The 26,904-nt window shown below is 47.7% G+C and overlaps 1 protein-coding gene and 1 long non-coding RNA gene across 10 annotated transcripts; one reads left to right on the forward strand and one right to left on the reverse strand.

Moving 5' to 3' along the window:
• On the reverse strand, positions 1-18,491 carry LOC137593565 (uncharacterized). 2 transcript variants are annotated; one of them, XR_011035135.1, is made up of 10 exons: positions 18,397-18,491; positions 13,541-13,868; positions 12,381-12,564; positions 11,067-11,246; positions 9,681-9,743; positions 9,308-9,440; positions 8,802-8,955; positions 8,472-8,720; positions 7,758-7,897; positions 1-1,960 (listed from the first exon to the last, which is right to left on the reverse strand). It is a non-coding gene; the product is annotated as an uncharacterized lncRNA (long non-coding RNA). The 2 variants fall into 2 exon arrangements; XR_011035136.1 differs by lacking the exon at positions 1-1,960 and adding an exon at positions 6,944-7,254.
• il16 (interleukin 16) lies at positions 2,862-26,371 on the forward strand. Of its 8 annotated transcripts, XM_068312337.1 has the most exons (25): positions 2,874-3,843; positions 4,641-4,887; positions 6,738-6,865; positions 6,975-7,086; positions 7,822-7,944; positions 8,033-8,138; positions 8,580-8,716; positions 8,804-8,914; positions 9,166-9,280; positions 10,082-10,155; positions 10,380-10,620; positions 12,450-12,567; positions 13,180-13,312; positions 13,815-13,902; positions 14,305-14,552; positions 15,019-15,141; positions 20,645-20,797; positions 22,316-22,409; positions 22,521-23,350; positions 23,797-23,927; positions 24,109-24,268; positions 25,041-25,142; positions 25,413-25,626; positions 25,738-25,866; positions 26,035-26,371. In XM_068312337.1, the coding sequence occupies exons 1-25, from the start codon at positions 3,710-3,712 to the stop codon at positions 26,265-26,267; spliced, it is 4,284 nt and encodes a 1,427-aa protein (XP_068168438.1). In that variant the 5' UTR covers positions 2,874-3,709; the 3' UTR covers positions 26,268-26,371. The 8 variants fall into 8 exon arrangements, with proteins under 8 accessions (XP_068168453.1, XP_068168447.1, XP_068168419.1 ...); XM_068312346.1 differs by having other exon boundaries at positions 2,869-3,843; positions 8,580-8,914; positions 25,743-25,866; positions 26,035-26,173; XM_068312318.1 differs by having other exon boundaries at positions 2,872-3,843; positions 8,580-8,914; positions 25,044-25,142.
• Positions 26,372-26,904: the final 533 nt, after the last annotated feature.

Consider the following 26,904-nt stretch of genomic DNA (forward strand, 5'->3'; position numbering starts at 1 on the left):
TAGACTACATCTTGTGTAGACGGTGTAACCTGAAGGAGATCAGTGACTGCAAAGTAGTGGTAGGTGAGAGTGTAGCCAAACAGCATAGGATTGGGGTGTGTAGGATGACTCTGGTGGTGAGGAAGATGAAGAGGGCAAAGGCAGAGCAGAAGACGAAATGGTGGAAGCTGAAAAAGGAAGAGTGTTGCATGACTTTTAGGAAGGAGTTAAGACAGGCTCTGGGTGGTCAGGAGGTGCTTCCAGATGACTGGATAACTACAGCTAATGTGATCAGGGAGACAGGTAGGAGAGTACTTGGTGTGTCATCTGGAAGGAAAGTAGATAAGGAGACTTGGTGGTGGAATGAGGAGGTACAGGAGTGTATAGAGAGAAAGAGGTTAGCTAAGAAGAAGTGGGACACTGAGAGGACTGAGGAGAGTAGACAGGGGTACAGGGAGATGCGGTGTAAGCTGAAGGTAGAGGTAGCAAAGGCCAAACAAGGGGCTTATGATGACTTGTACGCTAGGTTGGACAGTAAGGAGGGAGAGACTGATCTATACAGGTTGGCAAGACAGAGACAGAGATGGGAAGGATGTGCAGCAGGTTAGGGTGATTAAGGATAGGGATGGAAGTCTATTGACAGGTGCCAGTAGTGTGATGGGAAGATGGAAAGAGTACTTTGAAGAGTTGATGAATGAGGAAAATGTGTGTGTGTGTGTGTGTGTGTGTGTGTGTGTGTGTGTGTGTGTGTGTGTGTGTGTGTGTGTGTGTGTGTGTGTGTGTGTGTGTGTGTATGTGTGTGTGTGTCTATGCTGGAAACAAACATAACCATATTTTCTGACAGATGAATGTGTGAGTTGTGTGACCTGACAGCAGACAGCAGGGTGTTGGTTTGCGTCCCACCGGCTGGGGGCTGGACCCCGTGTGTCACCACCAGACAGTGGAGCTTCTGTTCAGGACGCTGAGCCTGAATGTAAGACCTTCATCACACACACCCTAGACCCCTCACCTCCCGCTGGAGCCCAGGCCACACCCACTCACACACACACACACACACACACACACACACACACACACACACACACACACACACACACACACACACACACAAACCACGCATTTAGTGGTTAAAGTCCACACCCAAAACTCCATTTAGTCACACACACACACACACACACACACACTCACACACACACACACACACACACACACACACACACACACACACACACACACACACACACACACACACACACACACACACTCCAGTGAAGGTTGTGTGTTTGTGGAGCCACAGAGCAGCCATTCATCTTCCTTCTCAGCACAGAGTACCTGTACATGTGGTACACACACACACACACACACACACACACACACACACACACACACACACACACACACACACACACACACACACACATTGCTGTGTTTAGTGGGCCGGGTGACGATGAGGAGAGGGACCAATCAGGGATGAAGCTGAGCTCCGGGTTGGACCTGAGGTTCCGTCTGCAGCGGTCAGGTGTGAACCGATCCTTGCTGTGGGTTCTGGACCAGAAGATGATCTGGTCCAGACGGTGAGTCCAGTTTCCACTAATGAACAACCTTCTGCACTGATGACAACCACATCTCTGACTTCACAGGCCACGCCCACATTTATGAACAGAACCTGAGTACGATTCAGGTACTGATCAGGTACCGATCAGGTTAGACACCGATCTGATCATCGATTTCACCGATTACAAACACATGATCATCCATCTCAGGGACCTTTGGAGTCCAAAGTGAGGCCAGCATCAAACGGGTCGGTGAGGCCGGTACCAAACGGGTCCAGCGTGGTTCAGACGTGTGTTTGTGGGCAGAACAAAGTGTCTCTGTGTCGCTGCCCCCCACCCCCGCCCCAGGCTGTTCAAAACCCACTCAGGTCCAGTTCTGGTTCTTCACTGCAGCGTTCAACCGTCTGTCACCCGTCCCACATGGAAACCTAAACAACACACACAGTGTTCAGCTGCTGCCCCGCCCACACACACACACACACACACACACACACACACACACACACACACACTCCCTCTGGTGGGTCTGAGGGTTTTTCTGGATCGTTTTGTCAGGAGAAATGTTCTGACGTTAGTCTCAGTCCTTACTCTACAGCTGGAGATCGATTAACTTGATTAATTAACTTGATTAACATGATTAGTTATCTTGTTTAACTTGATTAACTTGTTTAATTAACATGATTAACTTGATTAATGAACTTTATTCCGCGTGGTTGTATGTCTTTGTGTGGCTCCACAGTGCACTGGCGTCGTGCCCGGAGTGTCCCCCTCCTCACACCCTGAGACTGCCAAGATAGGCACCGGCTCCCCCACGACCTGCGTTAGCGGATTAAGCAGGTTAGAAAATGACTGACTGACTGAATTAACTTTATTAGTTAACTTGATTAATTTAATTAATTTGACTAGTTTATTTGATTAACTTGATTAGTCAGTCAGTCAGTCATCTTCAGATTACCACCACTGTATCCGCCGCAGCGGGTCACGGAGAGCCGGAGCCTATCTCGGCAGCATAGGGCGTGAGTGAGGGGGACACTCCGGGCACGACGCCAGTGCACTGTGGAGCCACACAAAGACATACAACCATGCACACACACACACACTCATTCTCACGGGCAATTGTGGAACGGACAGTCAACCTGAAGCGCATGCTTTTGGAGGTGGGAGGAAGCCGGAGAACCCGGACAGAACCCAGACAGACACGGGGAGAGCATGCGAACTCTGCACAGAGCGGGACTCGAACCCGGGTCCGCCATGTTGTGAGGCGGCAGCGCTAACCACTATGCCACCGTGCCGCCCTTAACTTGATTAACATGATTAATTTGATTAATTAACTTGATTAACCTACGTGAACACACCCAGCCTCTAAACTTTATTGTATTGATCTTATTTGGGAGACAGAGCATGATGTTTGATGGTTTCCATGGAGACAGTGGCTGTGGTGTGTGATGCTGGCATGGGTCCAGAGTGATATGGACCGGATGAACAGCTGACGATCATTTTCTGTACGTACAGCTGACTGATGCTCCCTGTGGCTCCGCCCACATTAGCGTGGGTTCACTCCTTCAGCGCGTCCTCTGTTCACCTGGAGGCACAGGTAGTCCAGGAGCTGCAAACAGACACACCTTTAAATAAATGTTTCCACCTAATTTAGCTTAAAAGTGAAATCTCCGTCCAGCACTGATCACAGTGGGAGGCGGGGCTTTGATTGTGATTCACGTGCTCCCCCTGCAGGAGATGGTTGATGTGCACGAGGACGTAGAGTCCAGTCAGACCCCAAACTGGAGCTTTTATGTCAGGTTTAAATGATGGACAGACCTCCCTAGTCGTCCACCTGAACTCCTGTCACACCTGAGCTCTGTCACACCTGTGCTCTGTCACACCTCCGTCTGTGTTGGTCCTCACACCAAACAGCCCCGCTGAGTCATGAGGATGGAGGAACGCTGGCGTGTCTCAAAGTGGAGGAAGAATGGCTCCATTATGTCCCTCAGCTGCTTCTCAGAACACTTACCCACACGGAGAGAGAGCTCCTTCTAACTCGATCTAATTACCCTCCAGAGCGTCCTGCTCCATTAGGCTGGGGCTGGACTGGGAGGAGTGCTGTTCCAGCAAACACCCACCCTCCAGCGCCGACGGACACGCCTCAGCAGAGGACTGCGAGCACAGCGGCCGCCAGGAGGATGGAGACGAGGCACCGGGAGCAGGAGATGAGGCACTGGGAGCAGGAGACAAGGCACCGGGAGCAGGGGAGGAGAATGAGCATCGACCACCCCCCAAACAGCCGCCGCTCCAGGACACTGGCCACGCTATCCAGGTACGAGTCACGCCTCCAGGCCAGCCAATCAGGCTGCACACAGTGTGGCTATCGACGCAGCAGCAGGAACAGCATCAGTCGGCGGCTGATGGAGGTAAAGTCCAGACCCTAGACTGTAGACCGCCACAGACTGACGGTCTGGTGGCGTCGACAGAGGATAGGACTGTGTTCTCGTCTACATCACATCTACTTCACTGCGTCCTGAAGGGCCTCGGTTGTGTTCTTTCCAAGAAAACAGCTGATGAGTCTTCTGACCAGCCACATGTCAAGACCAGTGTTTACATGTGTCGTTGGGTGGCGCCCTCTAGTGGGCGTGGGAGTTAAGACAGGAGCAAAGGCTTGTCAGGGGATGAAGTCAATATGGTCCAGAGCTGGAATCAAGTTAGCATCGTGTCCACGGTGTTAAGCTGCAGTTTAAGTCTCAGAGGTAGTTTAACTAGTCTCTACTTAAAGTTGAACCCTGCTGACGTCTCCATTAGGCAAAAGAAAGTCTGGACTATTATCAAGCGCCACACAAATTCAGACTCTGGAAAGCCTAAGACACTTATATATACATTATATAGGGAATATTAGAAACTATACCACAAAGGAAAATAGGCTAATTTCACATATTTTATCATTAAAACACTGTAAACATAATTTCAAAAGAAAACCTGTAGAACTTCAGGTGCCGTGGACTCAATGCAGAAAAACCTGCAGCTATACACAGGTTATCCTGACACAGGGGGTCTGCTCCAGCTGTAATCCAGCGTGGACACACTGTGTTGGCCTGAAAGTGACTTTCTGACTCTGTCCAGGTCCCTGATTTTGTGCCGCTCCAATACGAACGATGACTATCCAGAGGAGAAGCAGCCGGGGGAAATGAAGACATGGGGTCCAGACTGGGGTCCAGACCTCACTACTGGAGATCAGACGTGGTACAGCAGTAAGGAGGGGGTCCGCACCTGTGAGGAACCAGACAGCACCTCAGCTGGGCATCAGACGCATCCTGCCCCCACGTTCAGGGAGACCAAACGGCGCATCAGGAGCTCTTTCAGCATCAAGGTGTGACTCTTAAGTGTGTCCACACATGGACGTCTGAACCATCACAGCGTTGGTGAAGGTGGCCCCTGAATTGGTTCACCACTGCCCCGAAACGACCCTCACAAATACGTTTAGTGTTGGGACAAACGGAGCACTCACACATGACACAAGAGGCCTGTCACAATAAGCTAATGGTAGAAGTGATGCTAACTAACGTCAGTGCTAACTAACATTTTTAGCTGTACTCTCCTGCTAGCTTTAGCATTTGGTATCCTACTTTCTACTTGAGATGTTTTTCAGATTGCTTGTGTTAAAGGAGCTAAAGGAGCATTGACTGTATGGATCTGGGTTTAGGTCACACACATTGCTCCTCCTCAGCCGACCTCTTGAACTGACGTGAAGAGAATGAGCCATAAAGTTGTACCAGATTACTGGTCTGAGTTTGAGTACCAACGGACAAATCCAGCATGGAACCGATTCATGACACAAGGATCAGCATTGGTGTCCATTGTCCTTTGTCTGTTGCTGTGTTACCGGATCACACAGGGTCAGGACAGGGTCAGGACTGGCAAAGGGCCTCAATAAGGGTCTACGAGGGTCTGACTGAAGATCACGCTGGAGATACTGAGTAGAGGAGATAGGGAGGTACTGGTTACCTTCAGCAGGAAACTGAGAGGGATAGTGTTAGGAGTTTTGGTTTGATTTAGGTTAAGGGTGAAGGTTTGGGGTTATGGGTAAGGGCTAGGGTTAGGGGCTAGGGTAAGGGGTTAGGGTAAGGGTTAGGGTTAACAGTAAGGGTTAGGGAAAGATCTTAGCAGCGTCTGGCGTTAACTGTGGATGTTCTTCTCAGCTGTTTGTTTATCTAGACCTAATAGAAATTATTTGGCTGCTGATGTAACATGGGTAACTGCTGCTGATATCTAGACACACTGTTCAGTCTAGATCAGCACTGAGGGCCACATCAGCATCACAGCTGTCTTCAAAGGGCCAGATGTAACTAATAAATGTAACTAAATGTAACTCAATGTAATGTAACATAAATGTAACTACTCCTTAATGTTAAATAACTGAATTTATTATTCAAACATTACAGTTTTAATTTGTCAGGTTATTAAACCCACAGAATTCCATCAATCAAGGATCAAACTATCAATGACTAGAAAAATAACATCAAACACAAGTTAGGACATTAACTTTGTTCATGTTTTTATCAGAGTAAAAATAATCTTAATTACTGCATTGTGGGAAATGTAGTTTTGGTCAAAGCACACTTTCACCTATTTATTTTTAGACACCTTTATGCTCTCGCTGGCCTCATAAAAGTATGTAGAGGGCCACATTTGGCCCCGGGGCCAATGTGCATTATATCAACTGTTCATTCTAGTTGAGCTAGTCAGTTTGACTGGTGTTTAGTGATCCGGTGTCAGCGTTCAACCAGCTCATCAACGTTAGTACGGGTAACCAGTGATGGAAGACGGAGGAGAAGCATCAGTGATGGACGAGCAGCTGCAGGCTATGATTGGGAGTCTGCTAAAGGGGGTGTGGTCAGAGGATTTGGGAGACAGTAGAGGTCGTGACCTGGTGATCCCACCCTTGTCATCATTCTCAGTTGGGAGAGACCTGTAGACCATTAGGGACCTGCCCAGTGGCCGTAAGTCTGTCACTGAAACACCAAAGGGAGATGACAGCCAATCAAATGCTTTATCTATGTATCACTGTGGTTTGGGGCCAGTTGACCCCCTCTGGAGTCATGCTGCCCCCCCACGGTGCCGTTCAAAAGGAGATTCCTCCAGACCAGTGATGTGCGGTCAGGGGAGGCAGGTCGTCACCTGTGTGTTCATGTGTGTGTGTTCGTGTGTGTGTCACTACAGGAGAGCAGCATCTGGAAGATGTGTGTGTCCACAGCCCCCACTGAGGCCCCCCCTGGATCCCAGAGCGTCCAGCCAGAGGACAAAGGCTGGTCTGTGGATCCAGGAAGGACCGGAGGGAGTCCACACAGGTGGGAGGACAGGAAGGACCTGTCCTCATGGATTGATTGATTGATTTATAGAATTTGACTTCAACCAACAGAGCAGGTTTCCAGCTGCCTTCGTGTGTTTTCTGTCCAGAGGCTGCAGCTTCCCCAGCCCAGGAAAACTGGCGCCTTCCAGTGGACAGTTTCCAAAGGGCAACATTAGGTTGGCGGGGGAGGGAGCTCCTCACGATAAAACCCATCCTGAGGTAACGGCAGCCGATTAGTCCGTCAGCCTCCGGGCAAATGAGGCCCAGTGGGCGTTTCTGTGGGGGGGTCAGTTTGTCAGTTGGTCAGTAGACGCAGGGCTTGACCTTCATGACACACCGTCTCGTGTCGGTGCTTCGTCCACGTGATCACTGTGAGCTGGTCTCCATCTGGACACATCAGCCAATCAGAAGTGTTTGAGGAGCTCTGCTGGAGGTGTCTCCAGTCACACCTGCTGTTCTACCACAGTGCAGACACAAATAATCAGTAATGATCAATAATAATCAATAATGATGATGATGATGAACTTGGGGCAGCACGGTGACGCAGTGGTTAGCACTGTCGCCTCACAACACGGTGGGTCCGGGTTCGAGTACCGCTCTGTGCGGAGTTCGCATGCTCTCCCCGTGTCTGCGTGGGTTCTCTCCGGGTTCTCCGGCTTCCTCCCACCTCCAAAAGCATGCGCTTCAGGTTGATTGGCCGGTCCCAAATTGCACATAGGAGTGAGTGTGAGCGTGTTTGTGTGTCTTTGTATGTGACTCCGCGGTGCACTGGCGTCATGCCCGGAGTGTCTCCCACCTCACGCCATATGTCAGCTGGGACAGGCACCAGCTCCCCGTGACCCGCTACGGCGGATACAGCGGCGGTACATGACAATGAATGAATGATGAACCTGGGTCTGGTGTCAGTAGAACAACATCCCCTGAGACAGGCGCTGTCCTCTGGTTCCTCTCCAGGGTACGTGTGAACACACACTCTGTTCACACATCCGGACCACCGGCCCCCCCCTCACGTCTGCAGCAGACCCCCCTCCTGGATACACAGAAGAAGAACTGGTAGGAAACAACAACCACCTGAAGGTAGGCGTCGCCCCGACCCGTGTCAGACCACCTGAACCCTGACTCCGCTGACAGAGACGTGTGTGTTTGTGCGTGTGTGTGTGTCCAGTTCCCCATCCCAGAGGTGAATGAGGAGCGATACTGGGAACGGGACAAGACTGAGCAGACCCCCCCCGGACAGACAGCCAGCAGCCGGACCCGCTCCAGTTCAACCGGTGGGTATCAGTGGGTGTCCCCCAGTAGCTCCCTCTCAGAACCAGCAGAACCCTCTGCTGCCCCCTGCTGGAAATACCAACCGACACAGGTTCTGATGGGCTCCAGGAAGCTGTGACTCCACCAGATACCTGTCAGTGACATCTAACCTTTATTTAACCCAGTAGGTTTAACCCGGTAGGTTTAACTTGGTAGGTTTAACCCAGTAGATTAAACCCGGTAGGTTTAACCCGGTAGGTTTAACCTGATAGGTTTAACCCAGTAGGTTTAACCTAGTAGGTTTAACCCAGTAGGTTTAACCCAGTAGGTTTAACCTGGTAGATCAGTTGTCTGACCTCCAGTGCTGAGCAGAGCATCCAGATCTGTAGCTTCGCCATTCAGTGATGATGATGATGATGATGGTGGTGATGATGATGGCAATGATGCTCTGTGTGTGTAACCAGGTGTTCATCCATACTGGATCGGGGACCTAGACGCCATCATCATGAAGACCCCAGAGCTGGGCTTGAGTCACTGTCATGGGAACAGGGGTTTCTACGGAAACAGGAAGTCTCTGTCGCAGCAGCTTGAGTTTCCTCAGGTATCTGACGACACAGTGAAACGCTGTCAGCCGTCTGATGTCACCGCAAGAAAACAACATCATCGTTTTTTGCTGTGTTTTTTACAGCCTAGGCCCCGCCCCTGTCGCTCTCTCAGCTCCGCCCATCTGATTCACTCCTGCAGCAATGTGCAGGCCTTCATCATCTGTAACGTCGTCCTGATGAAGGGTCATGGCAAGGTAGGACCCCTCATCATCACCACGAAGAAGGAACATCACCACTGTAAAGTCAGAATGAGCAAAGGTTTCCACTCTGTATCATCATCATCACCATCATCATCATCACCATCATCATCACCATCCTTATCACCATCACCATCATCATCATCATCATCATAGCTATCATCATCACCATCACAGTCATCCCGTACCTACCCCCCCTGAAGTCTGGTACACAGGTTAAATTGTGATGTTTCTGCTTCTGCCCACAGGGTCTAGGCTTCAGTATCGTTGGGGGGAGGGACAGCATGCATGGACCAATGGGAATTTATGTCAAGACCATTTTTCCTGGAGGGGCAGCAGCTGCCGATGGAAGACTCCAGGAAGGTGAGGGGCAGTATTATTCTTTCTCACCCCAGTGGGTAGAAGCCCAGTCTTGGATGTGCTGGAGGTTTGTGTCTGTTCAAGTTAGTTTCTCTCCCCTGTCTCCATAGTCTCCTCATGGGGACGGTTGGACCTTTGTGGTTGGGGTGGGGATGTGTTGGAGCTGTAGGAGAGAAAAGTCAGTGTGCACTCACACAGGGTCTACTAGTGTTCTCGTTAGCGTGTGTCCTTGTGTCTTTGATGCACATTTTGGACAGGGATACACAATCGTCAGGCAGCAAACTTTAAATGCACTTCATTCAACAAAAATATTCAGAATTTTTCCATTTCTCCACTTAAATTTCAAACACGGAAATCTCCATTATGTTTTGATTTCTTGCAAGTTTCTGGTCAGGAGACTCACCTGCGTGATTCAGTCTTATTAAAATCGACCAAACGGCAACACGACGTCTGCTGGTTTTACACGCTGCAGTGAGAGAGCAGTTAGTTAGACCCTCCAGAGCAAGAATTAGAGTCCTGTTGGGTTTGTCTGTCTGTTAAAGCACTTTGAATGCTGCTAATGCCCTCCTCCCATCTGAGAGGACCCAGGTCCTGCTCTGGGTCAGTTCATCATAGTGAAGCCACAGCACAGTAACAACTGAAACACAAGTTTGGGAAAGTCGAAAATAAAATGTCTGCTCTAACCAAAAAAAATAATAATTTTGAGACAGAAATTCTAACATCATGTGAAGAGCGAGGGATTACATCTGTGGTACCAGTTCAACAACTCATCAAGCCCCACATTGTCTGTTTCTGATTGGACAGGGGATGAGATCCTCGAGCTGAATGGAGAGTCCCTTCATGGCCTGACCCACGATGAGGCCCTACACAGGTTCAAAGTAAGCCACCAAAAGGCACACACGACACGCTTCATGTAAGTTCCAGATTTAGAACCTATTTATTCAGCATGTAACCAGGGCTGTACAACACAAGATTGACAAAAAAACGCAACAGCAGTTTGTTCACTGATCCCCTAAAGCTTGACCCAGATGTCACTGTGAGCACACGTTAGCACTGACACGTTAGCACTGACACGTTAGCATTGACATGTGGTTGTGTGCAGCAGATCAAGAAGGGCGTGCTGACTCTGGTGGTGAGGACCGGTCTGCGTCTGGGGGCCCTGTGTGCTCAAGCCCAGGCAGCCCAGTTGTGCAGGTCCCGGTCCCTCACCTCCACCACCACCATGGCCCGGGTCAGTGCCGACATGGGAGAGTACAGCTACCTGGGCAGCACCACACCCACCGTCCCGGGTCAGCCGGCCAAGCCCAGAGACCGCGTTGTGATGGAAATGATTCTCCAGAAAGGTCAGCCTCCATATCAGCACTGGAGTCACTCAGAACATGTCCACACATAGACGAGTGTCTCCAAAAACCATTCTCCTACGGTTAGGCCTACCATCCACACCACAACACTAGGGTGTACACCTAGAGTACACCCTAATCCACCCCTAGTGTACACCCCTAGTGTAATGTAAAACCCGAGCGTACACTCCTAGTGCAGTATACATCCCTAGCGTAGTGTAAAACCTTAGTCTACACCCCCAGTGTAGTGTAAAACCCTCAGTGACGTGCAGTGAGGTTCATGGCTGGTGAGGCACTGATCTCATCATAATTAGATTTACAAACATGAACCTACAGTGTAGCTTATTCATCATTTAATTATCAACAGTCAGTTGATAATTCTGAACAAAAGCAGCGAAAAAAATTATATAGTAAGGCAAGGCGAGCAGAAAACAAATGAATGGCTGCACCTGACTGTAGATCGTAGTTTGCTGTCACATCTACGGTCAAGGAAGAAGAATCTTCTGCCGAATCCCTGGGATCACCAGCGCCCACTACCGATGAGGCACGACAGGATCATGCCTCACCTAGTGCCTTTTCCAAGTGATTTCAGGACCGCTCAACTCATGAAAGACGTTACACACATGCAGCTGTTGACAAAAAAAAAACACTGTACATCATATACATTATCTAAATTATGGAAATTTACTTCAGAGAGCAACCATTTTAACATTTTATTCGCGACATATAGAGAGATAGCATCACGGTCTCACTGTATAGCATACCAGCACAGCTAGTCGAGTCATTGATCAATCCATGGTGATCAATAACTCACCGCTGGTCTCTTCTCCGTAGTTCAGTGGTAAATGTGAAAATTCAGTGATTTTGAGTAAAAATAACCTTAAATTGGTAATGTTGAATAGAAAATAACTTTATAATATGCATCACTCGATAAATATAACCATTTAATTTATTTTTTCCATTTTTCATTTTTTTTCTCTCATTATGGCAGGTGAGGCCATGCCTCACCCTGCCTCCCTTGACCGCACATCACTGAAAACCCTAGTGTACACTCCTAGTGTATACCCCTAGTGTGGTGTGCACTCCTAGTGTAGTGTAAAACCCTGGTGTACACTCCTGGTGCAGTGTACACTCCTAGTGTAGTGTAAAACCCTAGTGTACACCCCAAGTGGACACCCTTGTGTACACCTGGTCCTGGGGGGAATCCCCATTACTAATAAACAGCAATGCTTGACTGAAATCAATGAAGTTCCCTTTGACAAACCTATAGGGTCTGACAACATCTAATCATTTGTCATTTGTCGTGTAATTGTTGTTGTGGGGTCAAAGCGGAAGCCGCAGGGTCTTCAAGGTCGGCCGAGAGGGGATAGCCTAGGAGGGCCTGGGACGCACTGGGGATGCACCATGGGATACTTTGTGGGGGCCCTTAGTGTAATTCTGCAGTTCGGTTCATCCTCGTGTTCTGATTTTATGTCTTCTTATAAATCTTCTATATCTAATGCTTCTTTGAGGTTCCTATGCTTCCTTTTTATGTTAGGTTTTTCTGTTGTTGTAATTATGTCACTATGTTAATTATGTAATTTATGTAACGTCTTGTCTGTGTCAGTCACTGTTATGTGTATTTACTTGTATCTTTTGTGAGCAGATGTCACCCTGGATTTCCTTTGGTATTATTAAAGTATCTATGTATCTGTCTATCTAATATAATTGATCACCAATCAATATTGAAAGCATTTGTTGGCAGTTGTTTGAAAATACTCTACTGCTGTTTGCTGCGGTGAATCCAGTCAACAGTAGATCACGGATATGGTTTCCATGTGTGTGTCCTCCAGAGGCTGGTGTCGGTCTGGGCATCGGGTTGTGTTGTGTTCCATCGAATGTTGGATGCCCCAGGATCTACATCCACACTCTGTCCCCTGGATCTGTAGCACAGATGGATGGTCGACTCTGGTGAGTAGAAAATACTTTAGGGGAGTAATGGTGGTATACACGGAAGTGCGCTGTGTTTCGTGAGTCTCGGAACGCAGCGCACACACTAATGCTGTCAGCCAATAGCATGCGTATACGGTATTACGTGACTACCTACTAAAAATCTGCGATGAGGTGAAGCCGTGCATGTTGAAGCACAAGCAATCAAGAGATTACTGTAATGTGGGACTTCTGAAGTACAAACTAAACTGTCAGAGCTTCAAATTAATGTAACAAGAAAAAAGATTAGATTTGCTCGATGAAAGGTTATCTGATACTAATTCAGCAGTGTGAAACTGCACAGACACATCTCAGCATGATGTATGAAAATTATGACCTGAAAAGGTGTTAAGGGCAGAATATGCTTTAAAATAAGTGTTGATAATCAGTCGATCATGATTGAAGTTTAATTTCTGTTCTATTGGTACTTGTCAGAAATTAAGAATTGTATGTATGAGGTCAACTTGGTCTCATCAACAAAGTTTCTACCCAACTGTTGGGTAGGAAGAGTTTGAGCGTTGCACACAGGAACTAGGGATCAGAAGGGTGAAAGAATAACTATTTGTGTTTGACCTTTTCCCTCCGTGTCTTTAGGTGTGGAGATGAAATCGTGGAGATCAACGATACGCTGGTTTACAACATGGCCCTCAATGATGTCTACAGCGTCCTGAGCCGGTGCAGACCAGGTCCCGTCCACATCATCATCAGTCGACACCCCAACCCCAAAGTACGGATTGCATGCTTCACTGCCCTCATGGTCAGGGGGTGTTCCCTCAGCACAAACCCCACCGCTGACCCCAGGAAGTACCTGTGGAGGACCTCCTCCCAGTACCCTGGGCAGACCCACCCTGTGTGCACCTGAAGAGGATAACAAACATTGATCAAGAGCTGGTCTTGATCAATGCCTGTTATTGTGTCTGTATTCAGGTTTTGTCATCGTTTCATTCTTACATACCTCAAAATGATCATGGTTTTAGGCTTTTCCCTGAAGCGACGTTCACGTCACCGTCTTCTCTGGATGTCTACAGGCTCTCAGTTATCCACGTCATGGTTCTCCAAAGCTGTTTAGATCAATCCTCTGGACTTTAAGACGTGTCACTTCGCATCCAAGCGCTTCTTCAGTTCTCGTCCACATGGAGTTTTCCATAAGCCTGGAGGCGAGGACGGCTATCCTGTGCTGGGATTTGAACTGTTGACCACATGATTCATATTCTGTTTTGTTGTCACAGGTATCAGAGCAGCAGCTGAATGACGCCATCACTCAGGCGGTGGAAAGCAGCAAACTGTGGAAGGACAAGAGCCAGTGGAGCATCGATGGTGAGAGACTGGATGTTTCAATGTTCCACAGGCACACCTTTCTGTTCAGGCCATGGTTCGGACGGCCCTGCCTACCCTTCTGCACATGATCTCCTAATTAAGGGATTGTGACAGGGAGGCACAAACTGAAGCCGTCTGAAGTGGTAGCACCTCCTGCTGGAAACATGAACCAACCTTAAGTACCAATTTGGAACCGTCACAGGGTCGTCCTCAACTAGAAAGGATCATACTTTTAATGGGTTCTCCAGCACCACCTTGTGGACATGCACACAAACTGAGATGCCTTCGTTAGGCATTTATTAGGGAGGCTGCAGACGCTACATGCTAGCAGTGGCTGCTTCAGTGCTGAGCTAACATCTGTCAGTCTTGTGGAGGTGCTGATCTGTCTGGTTTCATTCCTAGACTCTTCCTGCTGTTCTGTCCCGGCACTTCAGAGACGTGAGTCCTGCCCCCACAGCCCCCACAGGTGTGAACACTGTCTGGAGAGGACGTTCAGGCACCTGACCGCTCGACGCACGCCAAAGGCCATGACCCGATCCCGCAGCGACAACACCCCCGGCAACCACCACCATCACTGCCCCACCACCCACAGCCTCCACAGCACACAGCATTACCCATCAGCCCGAGTCAACAGCCTGGACACGCCCAGGGTAAACCACACACAGCATTACCCATCATCCCCAGGGTTAACAACACACAGCATTACCCATCATCCCCAGGGTAAACAACACACAGCATTACCCATCAGCCCCAGGGTAAACAACACACAGCATTACCCATCAGCCCCAGGGTAAACAATACACAGCACTACCCATCAGCCCCAGGGTACAAGACACGCAGCATTATCCATCAGCCCCAGGGTAAACAATACACAGCATTACCCATCAGCCCCAAGGCAAACGACACACATCAGGATGAACCAAGCGGACTCCGATCCACTCCCAAAACACACACACACAAGGCATGTGGTTTCATTCTGTGTGTGTGTGTGTGTGTGTGTGTGTGTGTGTGTGTGTGTGTGTGTGTGTGTGTGTGTGTGTGTGTGTGTGTGTGTGGTCATGTGTGTGGTTTCATTGGTTTTCCTGTGTAATCATGTGTTCCGTGTTGGTTGTGTAGTCCATGACAGAGACGTGGTCTGACAACAGGAAGTCTGTGCCCGTATACGCGGATGACGACTATAACGTCCCCTACGACCCGCCCACTCAGCTGCTCCTGAATCCAGCCCTGAGGGACACCAAGGTAACACACCCACTCACAACTACTACATACATGAACAACAACACAACATACAACATGCTAGTGAAGGGGCAGCAATAGCTCAGTCCACTTGAGCTGGGGACCAGAGGTTCACACTTCAAATGGGCTAAAACATTTGGAGTGTGAACTGGCAGTAGGAGGAGCCACTGCCAGTATGTGTGTATGAGTATATATATATATATATATATATATATATATATATATATACTGTATATATATACTGTATATGCATACACACACACTGGTATGAAAAAGGTTGGGCACCCCTGATAATTTTCCAGATTATCCTTTATAAATCACTGGTGGTTTGTGTCAGGTTCAAACAACCTAGAACATTTAAAACACACTCACAAAAAGGAGAACACAACAGTTATATTTTTTACTCGCGAGGAGAACGGATAGAGATGTGCTCAGTTACAGATCTCCACCCCGTTCTCAACATGTCTCTGCCGAAACCTCTTTTTATTTCAGTTGGGCAGTCCCTGTTTACAATGTGTCTTAAAGGATGAGGGACAAAAATATCAGCAATGCACCACGTATGGTATAATGTCACAAGAGTAACCTCTTCCTTCTATGGTATTGTCCTTTTTTCAGCAGGTCAAGGTTTACATCTTAAACTAGTCATCAGCTGCTACCTCAGCTGTGACCATTCGACCTCTGCCTAAACATAACTTAGTGCATAGCAAGACACACACACATACACATTTACTGTATATGCTCATGGTATGCAGTATAAAGAATAAACGAATGTAAATCAGTAAATATGGGATAAATTATGTGCATTGTTCTAACATTCCCTCCTGTTTATCACATATTTATCACATCAAATCCTCATATCACAGTGTCAGCTTCTTCATGATGATTTTCAGCTGCCAGATTTTATGAGCACAGATATACTTATACTCAGAGATCATGTTATACTGTATGTCCAATTGCTAATCTTCATCGTCATTGTAGCCATCAGCAGCGAGCAAAGGATATATTTGAGTCATACTTTCTTCCATAGGTGAAATAGCTGCGGTGATTAAACAGTTAACAAGAGAACACAGACAAGGTATACAACAACATCCACATAAGGTTAGAATTGCAGCAAAAACTCCCAATTGAAACTAAAACTGAGGTCACTGAGGACTTATACTTGCCAAAGACATCCATCCACGATTCCCACATGGACGTGTCAACTCCAGAGAGTTCCTTCATTTTGCCATTGAGAGTCCTAAGTCCTTCTATAGACTTAGTGAGGCTTCTGTCAGCAGCTGTGTTTTTGGGGATGAAAGTGCAACACCCCTCCCCAAACAGAGAAAACCCCTTCCTTCTCCGCCAACAACATGTCAAGGGCTATTCTGTTCTGAAATGCCTTGAGGGAGGTTGCTGATAGCTGATTGTAAACAGCTTCAAACCCACTCTGTGTTTCAGTTCCCCAGTTTTTGAACATTGTAGTGGATGCAATTGATCCTGTCTACATTCTTGTTAATCGCACACCACCAACAAAATAAGGACTTAAACCCTCCTGCTACCTGATCAGCTAATTTGTGGCACCAATGTAAGTAAGATCATTACCATAGAGTAACATTTTGGTCTATGTATAATTGGGATGTCCCCTCTATCATCAAACTGGCAGCATCAATGTAACAAGAGCACAGGCTCCTGCTCAATCTAAGTTGTTCTCCTAGATGGCTGAGGGTTACTCTATCTTTTAAAAAATGTAGCCTCTTCACTGTGACCAGGCGACCAGTACTGCTCATCCTTGGTTGTAATAAAAGCACTCCAATTATGTCGCAAAACATATCCAGTCAAGTACCACCAATAGCCTGACCAATATTTACCCAAAGTTTCTGTTCTACTCCAAAATCCTTTCAACGCTGTTATAGGTATATCTACAAAGGTGGTAGTGTTGGGAGGCACTGTGAGAGTAATTAGATTGTTATACGCCCAGGATATTATCCATGGACTGCAAGTCATTAATGCAACATGTCTTTTTGAACAATTGGTATCATTTTGAAGCTGAGATGTGTGAGGCTTTGACACCCTCCACAGTTACCATACAATAGGAAAGTTAATAATAAAAAGAGTCACTGCCCAACATCTTACAACCTGTTTTAACCATTTGGGGGTCATTTTGGCTGAAATACGATGCCCTCTAACAGGATTGGTGTCTTGTAAATTCTTCACTGACTTTCGGATCTCACCAGTCTCTACACATCTGGATCCACCCTATTATCAGTCTTTTGCTCACCTCCCCTAGTGGGCCTTTCAGCCGAAATGACCTTTTGACAGTGTGTTAAATGAACCCAGGTTGATCTCTGTGCTCCTTTCACAGCAGTGGGGGTTGTTAGCAATACCTGATGTGGTCCTTCCCACCTTGGTGAATACCAATGCTTCTTCTTCACACTCCTTTTTAACACCCAATATTCTGGTTTATTTAATTAGACTTCCTGCTGGGAAAAGAAAGGGATTCTCATCAATTTGTTTTTCCAAGATATTTCACATATAATCAACTAAATTGGCTTTGTCATCAGGTTCCCATTGATTTCCAAAGTGAGGCAATTTATAAGGTCTTCCAAAAAGTGTTTCATAAGGTGTTTGTTACACTTATGTAATGAAGTGGACTCCTCACTCCTCACTATTTTGTTTTCAGGGTAAGGGGGTATCTGTGAAACGCAGTAGGAACACATTCTATCTTTCAATTTACGTTCCGTAGTTCGCGGCTGATGTCTTCACTGGAACTTTACTTTCTGTTTCACTTCAGTTATTATAGCTGCTCAAAGAAATACAGAAATAACAATTAACACAACATTTTCAATAAACAACCCTTTAGTGCAATTAATTATTCAACCTCAATATAACAGCTGAAACCTCACAGTCAAGAACTTAAACGGCCCAATTGTCCCCACCTCTCATCTGTACTAGCTGAAAAACACAACAGGGACAAACCCAGATTCATAATTCAAACAAACCATAAACAACCAACATCTACATTTTCACACTCCAAATCTTCAAACATCCCTCAACCACATCAACACTGCACCAGCAACGGCACAGCCCAAGCTGGTGATCAAATATACACCACACAGTCCTCCCTTAATCACAGTGGCTGTCTGTGTTGTAGTGTTAGTCCGCTAGTGCTCAAAACCATAAACCCACTCCTCATATTCATAACACACTCAACACATTTCTGCTCCTGCACCCTCAGAACCCCGTGTAAGCACATTTATACACTGTTCTCATAGCTCTTACCTGTGAAACACAGTAGGAACACATTCAGTCTTTCAGTTTACATTCCGTAGTTCGCGGCTGATGTCTTCACTGGAACGATCAGAACTGAACTTTACTTTCTGTTTCACTTCAGTGAAGAGCATGTTACTCACTCAGCCTGCAGCGCCCCCTGTTGTCCTTTTACAGTCATAGGCACAAAACAGTTTTTGGATGCTGGCAGAAATTAGCAACGAGCAAAAATAGGGTTAACTGTATATATGTTTTTAAATGGGGACATTAAATGTTTCCTTCAAAACTTGGCACTAACGCCAATCCTAGCAATAGCAGACCATCACGGCCTCATAGATTTACGGGACAATCAGGAAACATTAATATGGACATCTGACAGGACTGCTCTTGATCTGTTAACCAAACTCTTAACCCAAGTTCTGATTGTGGTACAGCGGACTCCTTACATGTCACGGTGTCGAACACAACTGGCAAGGGGAACCCAAAAGCACGACAGAGTAGCGGGCAGTCTTAGAACAGGTTTAATATTTCAGGTAGAGGTCAGGTACCGGGTAATCAGTCCAACATCCAAACAACAGACAAACAGGCAGAGTCCAAAAACCAGACGAGGTCATACAAAGGAAGGCAATCCATAACCAGGCAGACAAATCCATAGAGGGGTCAACAAAAGACAGGGTAAGTAACAAGAATTGGAACAACAGGAAGGAAACAAAGGCTGGCGAGTCAGAGCGAACACTAAGCAATCTGGCAGAGAGCAGAAGGCTGAGCTGGCATATGTAGAGTGGAGACAGATTGGGGAGTGGCTGCAGGTGTGTGGAGAAACAGCTGGTGCAGGGAATGAACTGTTTGAAGATGAGACAGGATCTGAGATGACATGATATGGTGGGAGAGGGAAGAAGGATTGAAAGGAACCGGAAGGAGGAAACAACATTAACACGGTTAAGGATCGGGCATACAGGGTTGAATGAAACATTGTACAAAATAGGTAAACACACAGATGGGAAATGTGAACAGTGTGGGGTAACAGAGTCAGTGCAACATGTGTTGATAGAATGTGAGAGATACAAAGAGGAGAGGAAGACCTTGAATGCAATGATGGAGAAGGATAAGGAATCGTTTAATTTAGGAAACCTTCTAAAAGTTGACAATAGGGCAAGACTGGGGCGACTGATGGACTTTATGCGGGAAACAAGGTTAATGAACAGAATTTAAGAGGATCTGTCACTAAGGAGTTCTAGTCTGTAACTGCCTAATCTCCTGTTTCAACTTAGACTCAGTACGTGGCGGTAATTCTCCAGACACTAAGGGGTAAACTGCCATTAAACCAAACAGAAGAAGAATAAGAATTATATGATATGTTAACAGAAAGAAAACAAACAGAAACTATTACACCCCAGGTGTGACTTTACATGTCGCTCTACACACACCAGTGTCACACAAAAAAGTCAAAGGTTTTCCATTTACCCATAGCAGTATTTCTGCTATAACTCCATCCTTCAACAACAAATCTTGTAATTTTTAAAGAACTTATTTTGTCTCACACTCCACGTTAAATGCCGTGCCTTACCCATGGACACAATCACGTCCATTGCGGTACAAATGTTTGGATCTTTGCTGGTATTCGCTTGGTTTCTTCTGCGTCTTTGTCTGTACTATCCACAGTAATATCTGTCTCTTTTTCTTCATTAACTTTTTATTGTTTTTTATTCAAGAAAGCACTCATTGTCACTTGGGTTTTCTCCAACTTTCGCATCTTTTTCGGAGGCATGGTGATAATGTAAGACAACTCCTCTCTCACTGCAACGTGTAAAAAGCAGATATCGCGTTGCCATTTGGTCGATTTTAATAAGGCAGAATCACACAGGTGAATCTCGTGATAAGAAACTCGCGCAAGGTCAAAATATAATGCCGATTACCGGGTTTGAAATTTAAATGGAGAAATGAAAAAACTGTTAATATTTTTGTTGAATGGAAGTGCACTTTTTCCCAATAATGAATCATGGAAAAAGGTAGCATCAATTTTTTGTTAATTGTAAGTATTTAAAGCTTGCGTCCCAGAGATGCATGTTGTCTGATGTTCGTGTATCCCTGTCAAAAATGGGCATCAAAGAAGCAAGGATGCACGCTAACGAGAACACTGTCTCTGTGTGTTGTGTGTCTCTGGTGTATCGTTGTGTCTGGGGTGTGTCGTTGTGTGTTTGTGGTGTGTCGTTGTGTGTAACTGGTGTGTTGTGTCATTCATGTGGATGTTGTTCTTCAGCCCACCACCAGAGGGCGTGCTGCACCAGCACGGCGCTGCTGGTCTCAGGACTCTCCCAGTGAGGCGGGCTCTAACGGGGACTCCAGTCATTCCAGTGGAGGATCTGCTGTCAGCGATGAAAGACCGGAGTCATCATCACACACCAGCTGCCAGGTAACGATGTTGGAGACTTAAACCTCTGCTCTACCTCTGGAGACCTGAGTTTGGAGACTTAAGCCTACGCACTTAAGACTTAAGCCTCTGGAGGCCTGAGATGGGACTGACTTCCTGCTAGCAACAGAGAAGCAAAGCCACTTTTCCTTCATGTTAGTTGCAATCCCGTCCTCTAAGTTCTGAGCCAGTGGCTGCAGGAGGGAAACCAGAGGAACAGCAGGACAACAACGGAGCAGCCTTCAGCGGGGCTTCAGTAGGACTTCAGCAGGGCTTCAGTAGGACTTCAGCAGGACTTCAGCAGGGCTTCAGCTGGACTTTAGTCGGACTTCAGTAGGACTTCATCAGATCTTCAGTAGGACTTTGGTAGGAGTTCAGCAGGACTTCAGTAGGGCTTCAGTAGGACTTTGGTTATGGCTTCAGTAGGACTTCAGCAGGACTTCAGTAGTGCTTCAGTAGGACTTTGGTATGGCTTTAGACATCTTGCAGGCCAGAGGGACTTTAAATGTAAAGACATTTCCATTCACATCCATGTGGAACAAACATGTGGATTAAAGTTAATCCTGTTCCTGGGGGGATCTTAGTGAGTGAAACGCCACACAGGATCACTGAGACCTGGAGGAATGTGAACCCACACCATTGGTCACCAACCAGTGGTCCACTGACCACATGAGGACGGTGGGACACTTCTCTCCGGTCTCTCCAGACGTTAACGGGAGAGGCTGATGAAGCTCTCTCTGATGATCTCCATCAGCATTACGATGTAGAGCAGGCGTGGTGAGGCACTGCAGTAGAAGTGAACCCGTGTCCATGCTGGCTGTATAACTCCCTCCTGTCCTCCACTGCCTGCAGCTCTTCAGCACTGTGTTCAAGGCCCTCGGAGGAACCCTCAGGTTACTCTTAAGGAATGTATGTGAAGTGATGTGGCTCTAGTTATGTTGCTGGTGAAGCATGCTGAAGCATGCGGAAGCATGCTGAAGCCGTGTGGCTGTTCATGACAGAACTTTGTTTGAATGACAGAATGTGATTTTAGCATTAATTTAAATGCTTTATTAAGAGTTTATGGCCCAGAGCGTGACACATTGTTTTAGAGAAGATGCTGATTGAGGTTGGATGAAGCTTCATAGTGGACCAAACACGTCTGGAGCTCCACAGTCAAACATTAGTTCTACTGAAAGCAAATGTATTAACATCAACAAGTCCGTGACGTTCCAACACATGATCCACGTAAGCAGACAACCCCACACTGATCTGCTCACGTCTCTGTAATGTAGCTGAGATGTCCCACCAGCCCGTCACTGGGGTGAAGGCACAACTCTAGAATTTATAGTCTGCTTGAACTGTTCTGGAACATTTGAAGAACACTGAGACTGCTGCATGCACCCTGTGAGAACACTGTCTGCTGGTGTGAGCTCGTTTCCAACCGGTTTCATGCATCCTGCTCGCTGCTGCTGAGGTGGTGTTTCTGTTGTGTTTGTGGTTTCTGAAGCTGCTGTGACACAACACTTCCTGTTTGTTCAGCAGGGAGGAGAACAAGAAGAAGAAGAACATTCAGATGGAAGCAAAGAAACGGTTACCAATGTAGACGCTGCAGCAAGAACCGAACCAAACACAGGTAAGACCAGCAGAACCCAATCGCATGGAACCTGTTCCTGTTCCACTTCCTGTTCCATGGTAGTGATGCCCAGTTTTTATAACTGTGTCCTGCTGTGCCTCGTGTCCACAGGCGTGTCATCCCACCACAAGAGAGGAGCGCTGAGGAGACAGGCTTGTGTGGACCCCCCTCAGGACCCCTGGGTTCGCCTCTCATACAGCTGTCCTGAGGAGCTACCAGAGATCCACCCCCACCACCAGCACTCCACCGCAAACACCACAGACATCCACGGCAAGACGGACGCCATGAACCTGGAAGGCGACACTGTCGAGCTCAGTGGCCCAGCTCAAGATCCCCCACATGAGGCTCCCACATTCCACTCTCCAGGACCAAAGATGGGGCCCCCTGTGGCCCCCAAGCCTTCCTGGTTTCAGCAGAGTCTAAGGAAAATTCGGGATGAGCAGGACCAGAAGACCCGTTGGTCAGCTGTGGGCTGCGACCGCGGCGCTGGAGTACGGTCCGCCTCCGCAGCAGGAAACCTGTCCATCAAACAAAAGATCAACTCCTTTGAAATCTTCTCCAGCCCAGAGGGTTCAGAGAAGGGGGCCAACAGGAGGCCCCTGGCCTCTTCCAGGAGTTACTCACAATGTGTGATGGGCAGAGATGAAGTCACCAGAGAGATCTGGGCTACCCAGAGACAGAGCAGCGTCTCCCCGTTGTCTGACACGGATCTGGACCCTGGGACCCCCACCAGGTCCACAGAATCCATGGCCCCCCATCCAGTGAAGTCCACCAGGGTCAGCCACTGCCAAGAGGGGGGCGTTCCAGGTGGGACAGCAGGGGATGGAGCACAGAACCAAGGAGAGGGAGTCGTCATGACTGCAAGTACAACCCCACCCTCAGCGCCCCCGAGAGGCCGGGAGGTAGGGAGCATGGAGAGGATCCTCACCCGTACGAACCAGGTAATCCATCATCAGTAGACATAAAGACCGCTTCCATGTGGTTTATTTGTTTAGCTAATGGGGCGTCATGTACAGGAGCTGGCTTTTTCCCACATCGTCTGTGTGGAGATCAGATCCAGCTGGAGGCGCTAGAGGGCCAGTGAGCCAGACTCACACCTACAATTTGGTGTTATCGGTTTTTGTCAGCTGAATGTTTCTAGGGGTGAGAACTCGAAGAGAACCCACACAGACACGGGGAGAACACACAAACTCCACGCAGAAAGGAATCTAACCCAGAACCTGGTTTCCATGAGGCGGTAGTGCTACCCTAAAAGCACCACATTATTTTACAATCTAGAGGTGCCTCTAGACCACTGAGGATATGACACTTTGTAAAGCAGCTCCAGGTGTGTAATTCCAGTTTTAAAATGTGTGCTTATCTTTATAGCACGTCATTTATGTTGCAGATTTCACAAGCCTTCATGTGTTCTCGACCCGTGAACCCCGGCCTCAGTAGCCCTACCTCTCAGAACCTGCAACCTACAGCGGATCCTACAGAAGAGAATGAGCACATGGCAGACGGGGGGTTCTCGGTCAGGTATGCCTACGGTCTGTCATCTGTTGCTATCTCAGCTAGGACTGACGACATCTTGTCTGTCACTCACAGGAAGTGGGTTCACATGAGACAAAATGACTGTTTCCTGTTTCATCAGAGAAGCAGTGACGGATGTTACCCAATGGTGGGTTCTGTCTTCATGTCCACCCTGTTTCTGACACAGCTTGGCCTCGCTGATGAGTTGCGCCATTGAGTCGGGGCAGGGGGCGTCTGGCGACGACGCAGCGACCACCCACGCCCTCACCGCCATGTCAGCTATCCCATCAAAGGATAGAGAGACGATGGTCCAGGAAGTCAGAGCCCTGGACAGCGAGATGCTGAAAGTAAAGGAACACCCTAGACTTAGATCATCACCAACATTTAGCCATTACTTACTTACTCCATTATTTATTTACTTAGTTATTCATTTGTTGGTGATAACGTATTGACTCACCTTTACTTGCATTATCACATGTTGACTTGATGTAATCACATTACAAACAAGAACCAAGACAGTCACAGACTGAAACATCCTGCCTGAATGTAGTACCTGACTATTTTTTCTATTTTGATCAATGCGTAGCTTTGACCAACCCCTATGCATGGGGGTAGGATTTAGGGTGGGGTTAGAATTTAAAGTTTAGTGTTAGGTTAGGGTTTGCGTTAGGGATCAGGGTTCAGGTTTAGAGGTTAGGGTTTAGGATTAGGGCTCTGGGTTTAGGGAACCACTGAGGCTTGTTAGGTTTGAAGCTCATCCACCGCTTTGTTCAGGAGCCTGAACTGACTACCAATGACAGAAGGGGAGATTTTAGCCCACCAGCCCCTAATTATGAGGCCATTTTGGAAAGAGACTTTAAACTGGAATATTCACTGCGACTGTTTTTGAGGCAGAGATGAAAACCAAGAAATATTTTTCCGACATGTTCCAACACTTATTGTTGGAACATGGAACAGGCAGAAGATGTGTTAGAGTCTGTTCAGAACTCAGAACAGTCCGGTTCAGACTCTATGACAACATGATGGTCTATTGGTTCTAATCCCCTTCATACAAAAAAGCCGGTTAACGCTGGTTAACATAGAACACACTCCAGTGGTAACACTCTTCTCTCTGAACAGCAGCTGGTGGACATCCACATTGTGGTTCTGTACAAAGACGAGGGAGCTGGGCTTGGCTTCACCATCGCAGGAGGGTCTGACCTGGAGAAAAAACATCCTACAGTGAGTAGCTCCCCCCACTACACATGTTGCAAGGTAGAGGGGTTCAGTCCTTTGTCCAAGGGTGAACAGGGAATCAAATCTCTGATAGCTGAACAATTTCATCCGTTTGAAGGTTTTTACATATAACCAGAAGCTTTTGATATTTTCTGACTTCTCTTCACCTGAGGACACTCTGTCCAGCTGATGTCCTCATGAAGCTGGTTAAACACTGGCGTCCAGCTGCCCCAGAGGTCAACAGATTCTGATTTACCCCCTCCCTGTTCAAACCAGGTCCACAAGGTGTTTCCAAGCGGTTTGGCTGCTAAGGAGGGAACCATTCAGAAAGGAGACCAGGTGATGTCGATAAATGGACGACCCCTGAGTGATGTCACACATTCCGAAGCCACTGCTGCTCTGCGTCAGACCCGCGGGCTGAGGGTGGCTGTTGTGGTGGTGGGCAAGAGGGCAGTGGAGGGCAGAGCCAGCGACGAGCTCCCCCCCGTAGGTGAGTCAGAGCACATACAAGTGACCCTACAGCCCAGCCATCCATGTGTTTAAGGTAGGACACCAGGTGACCCCCAGGTGTAGGGTGTTCACAGGTTGGCTTGTGTTGCAGTGCAGGAGGTGGGGGCTCCCGTCACTGTGGAGCTGGAGAAGGGAGCAGGAGGTGTTGGGTTCACTCTGGAGGGAGGGAAAGGCTCCGCCCACGGGGACAGACCATTGGTCATCAGCAGGATCTTTAAAGGTAAGCCCATCTGTGATCTGACTGTAGGTTAATTATGTGAATGCCATTATGACTCTTGTTTAGTGGGTTTTAATTCTGTCAGTTTGTTAGCATGTTAGCATGTTAGCTAAGCACTGCGTTTCTACGTGGTGTCCCGCCTCCCTTCAGACTGTGCCTGTGTTTTGTCAGGGGGGCCGGCGGAACAGGGTGGTCTGCAGCACGGAGACCTACTGCTGCAGGTCCATGGAGTCCATCTGCAGGACATGTCTCGCTTGGAGGCCTGGAACCTGATCAAGGGTCTTCCTGATGGACTGATCACACTGGTCATCAGGAGCAGGGGGTCATCAGGAGCTGGGGGTGTGCCAGCAGAAACAGCGCTCCTGGAAGCTGCTGACAAACGAACGACCGAATCCATTGGATAGGAGTGAAGCCCACTGCAGGCCTGGTGTTTCTGAGAAGAGCTTCTGGGCTAGAGCATTGCTTCAAATTTCTAAATGATTATTAAAAGTTTATCCAGTTGTGTAAAAACAAATATCTTCTCCCTTGTCTCCATGACAATCACTGCCATTCCAGTTTCACAGATCTACTGTTGTGTGAACGGTAGGCTCTGCAGGCTGGATCTATCTGTGTCATGTGAAGTTCAATGAGAATCAAGAGTAGTTCAAAAATGTTAATTCAATAACAGAACACAGCTGCTAGATCACTGTTAGACACACAGGCAGATAGACAGACAGACAGACAGGTAAGTGATGTCCTGCTGTTCCATGGAGCCCAGACTCATTCACACACAGAATAATAATAATAATAATAATAATGATACAAGCGGCCGAAATGAGTTTCCTCCGTAGGGTGTCCGGACTCTCCCTTAGAGATAGGGTGAGGAGTTCGGCCATCCGGGAGGGACTCAGAGTCGAGCCGCTGCTCCTCCGCATCGAGAGGAGCCAGATGAGGTGGCTCGGGCATCTGGTTAGGATGCCTCCTGGACGCCTCCCTGGTGAGGTGTTCCGGGCACGTCCTACCGGGAGGAGGCCCCGGGGACGACCCAGGACACGCTGGAGA

This window comes from Antennarius striatus, chromosome 1, assembly GCF_040054535.1.
Source record: "Antennarius striatus isolate MH-2024 chromosome 1, ASM4005453v1, whole genome shotgun sequence".
Classification (NCBI taxonomy): Eukaryota; Metazoa; Chordata; class Actinopteri; order Lophiiformes; family Antennariidae; genus Antennarius; species Antennarius striatus.

Excerpts from the sequence above, each read along its gene's own strand:
- il16 (XM_068312294.1), top strand. The coding sequence starts at position 3,710 with ATGGAGACGAGGCACCGGGAGCAGGAGATGAGGCACTGGGAGCAGGAG. Across the intron at positions 7,087-7,821 it reads ACGATAAAACCCATCCTGAG|GGTACGTGTGAACACACACT; the intron begins GTAACGGCAGCC and ends GTTCCTCTCCAG. Across the intron at positions 10,156-10,379 it reads AGGCCCTACACAGGTTCAAA|CAGATCAAGAAGGGCGTGCT; the intron begins GTAAGCCACCAA and ends GGTTGTGTGCAG.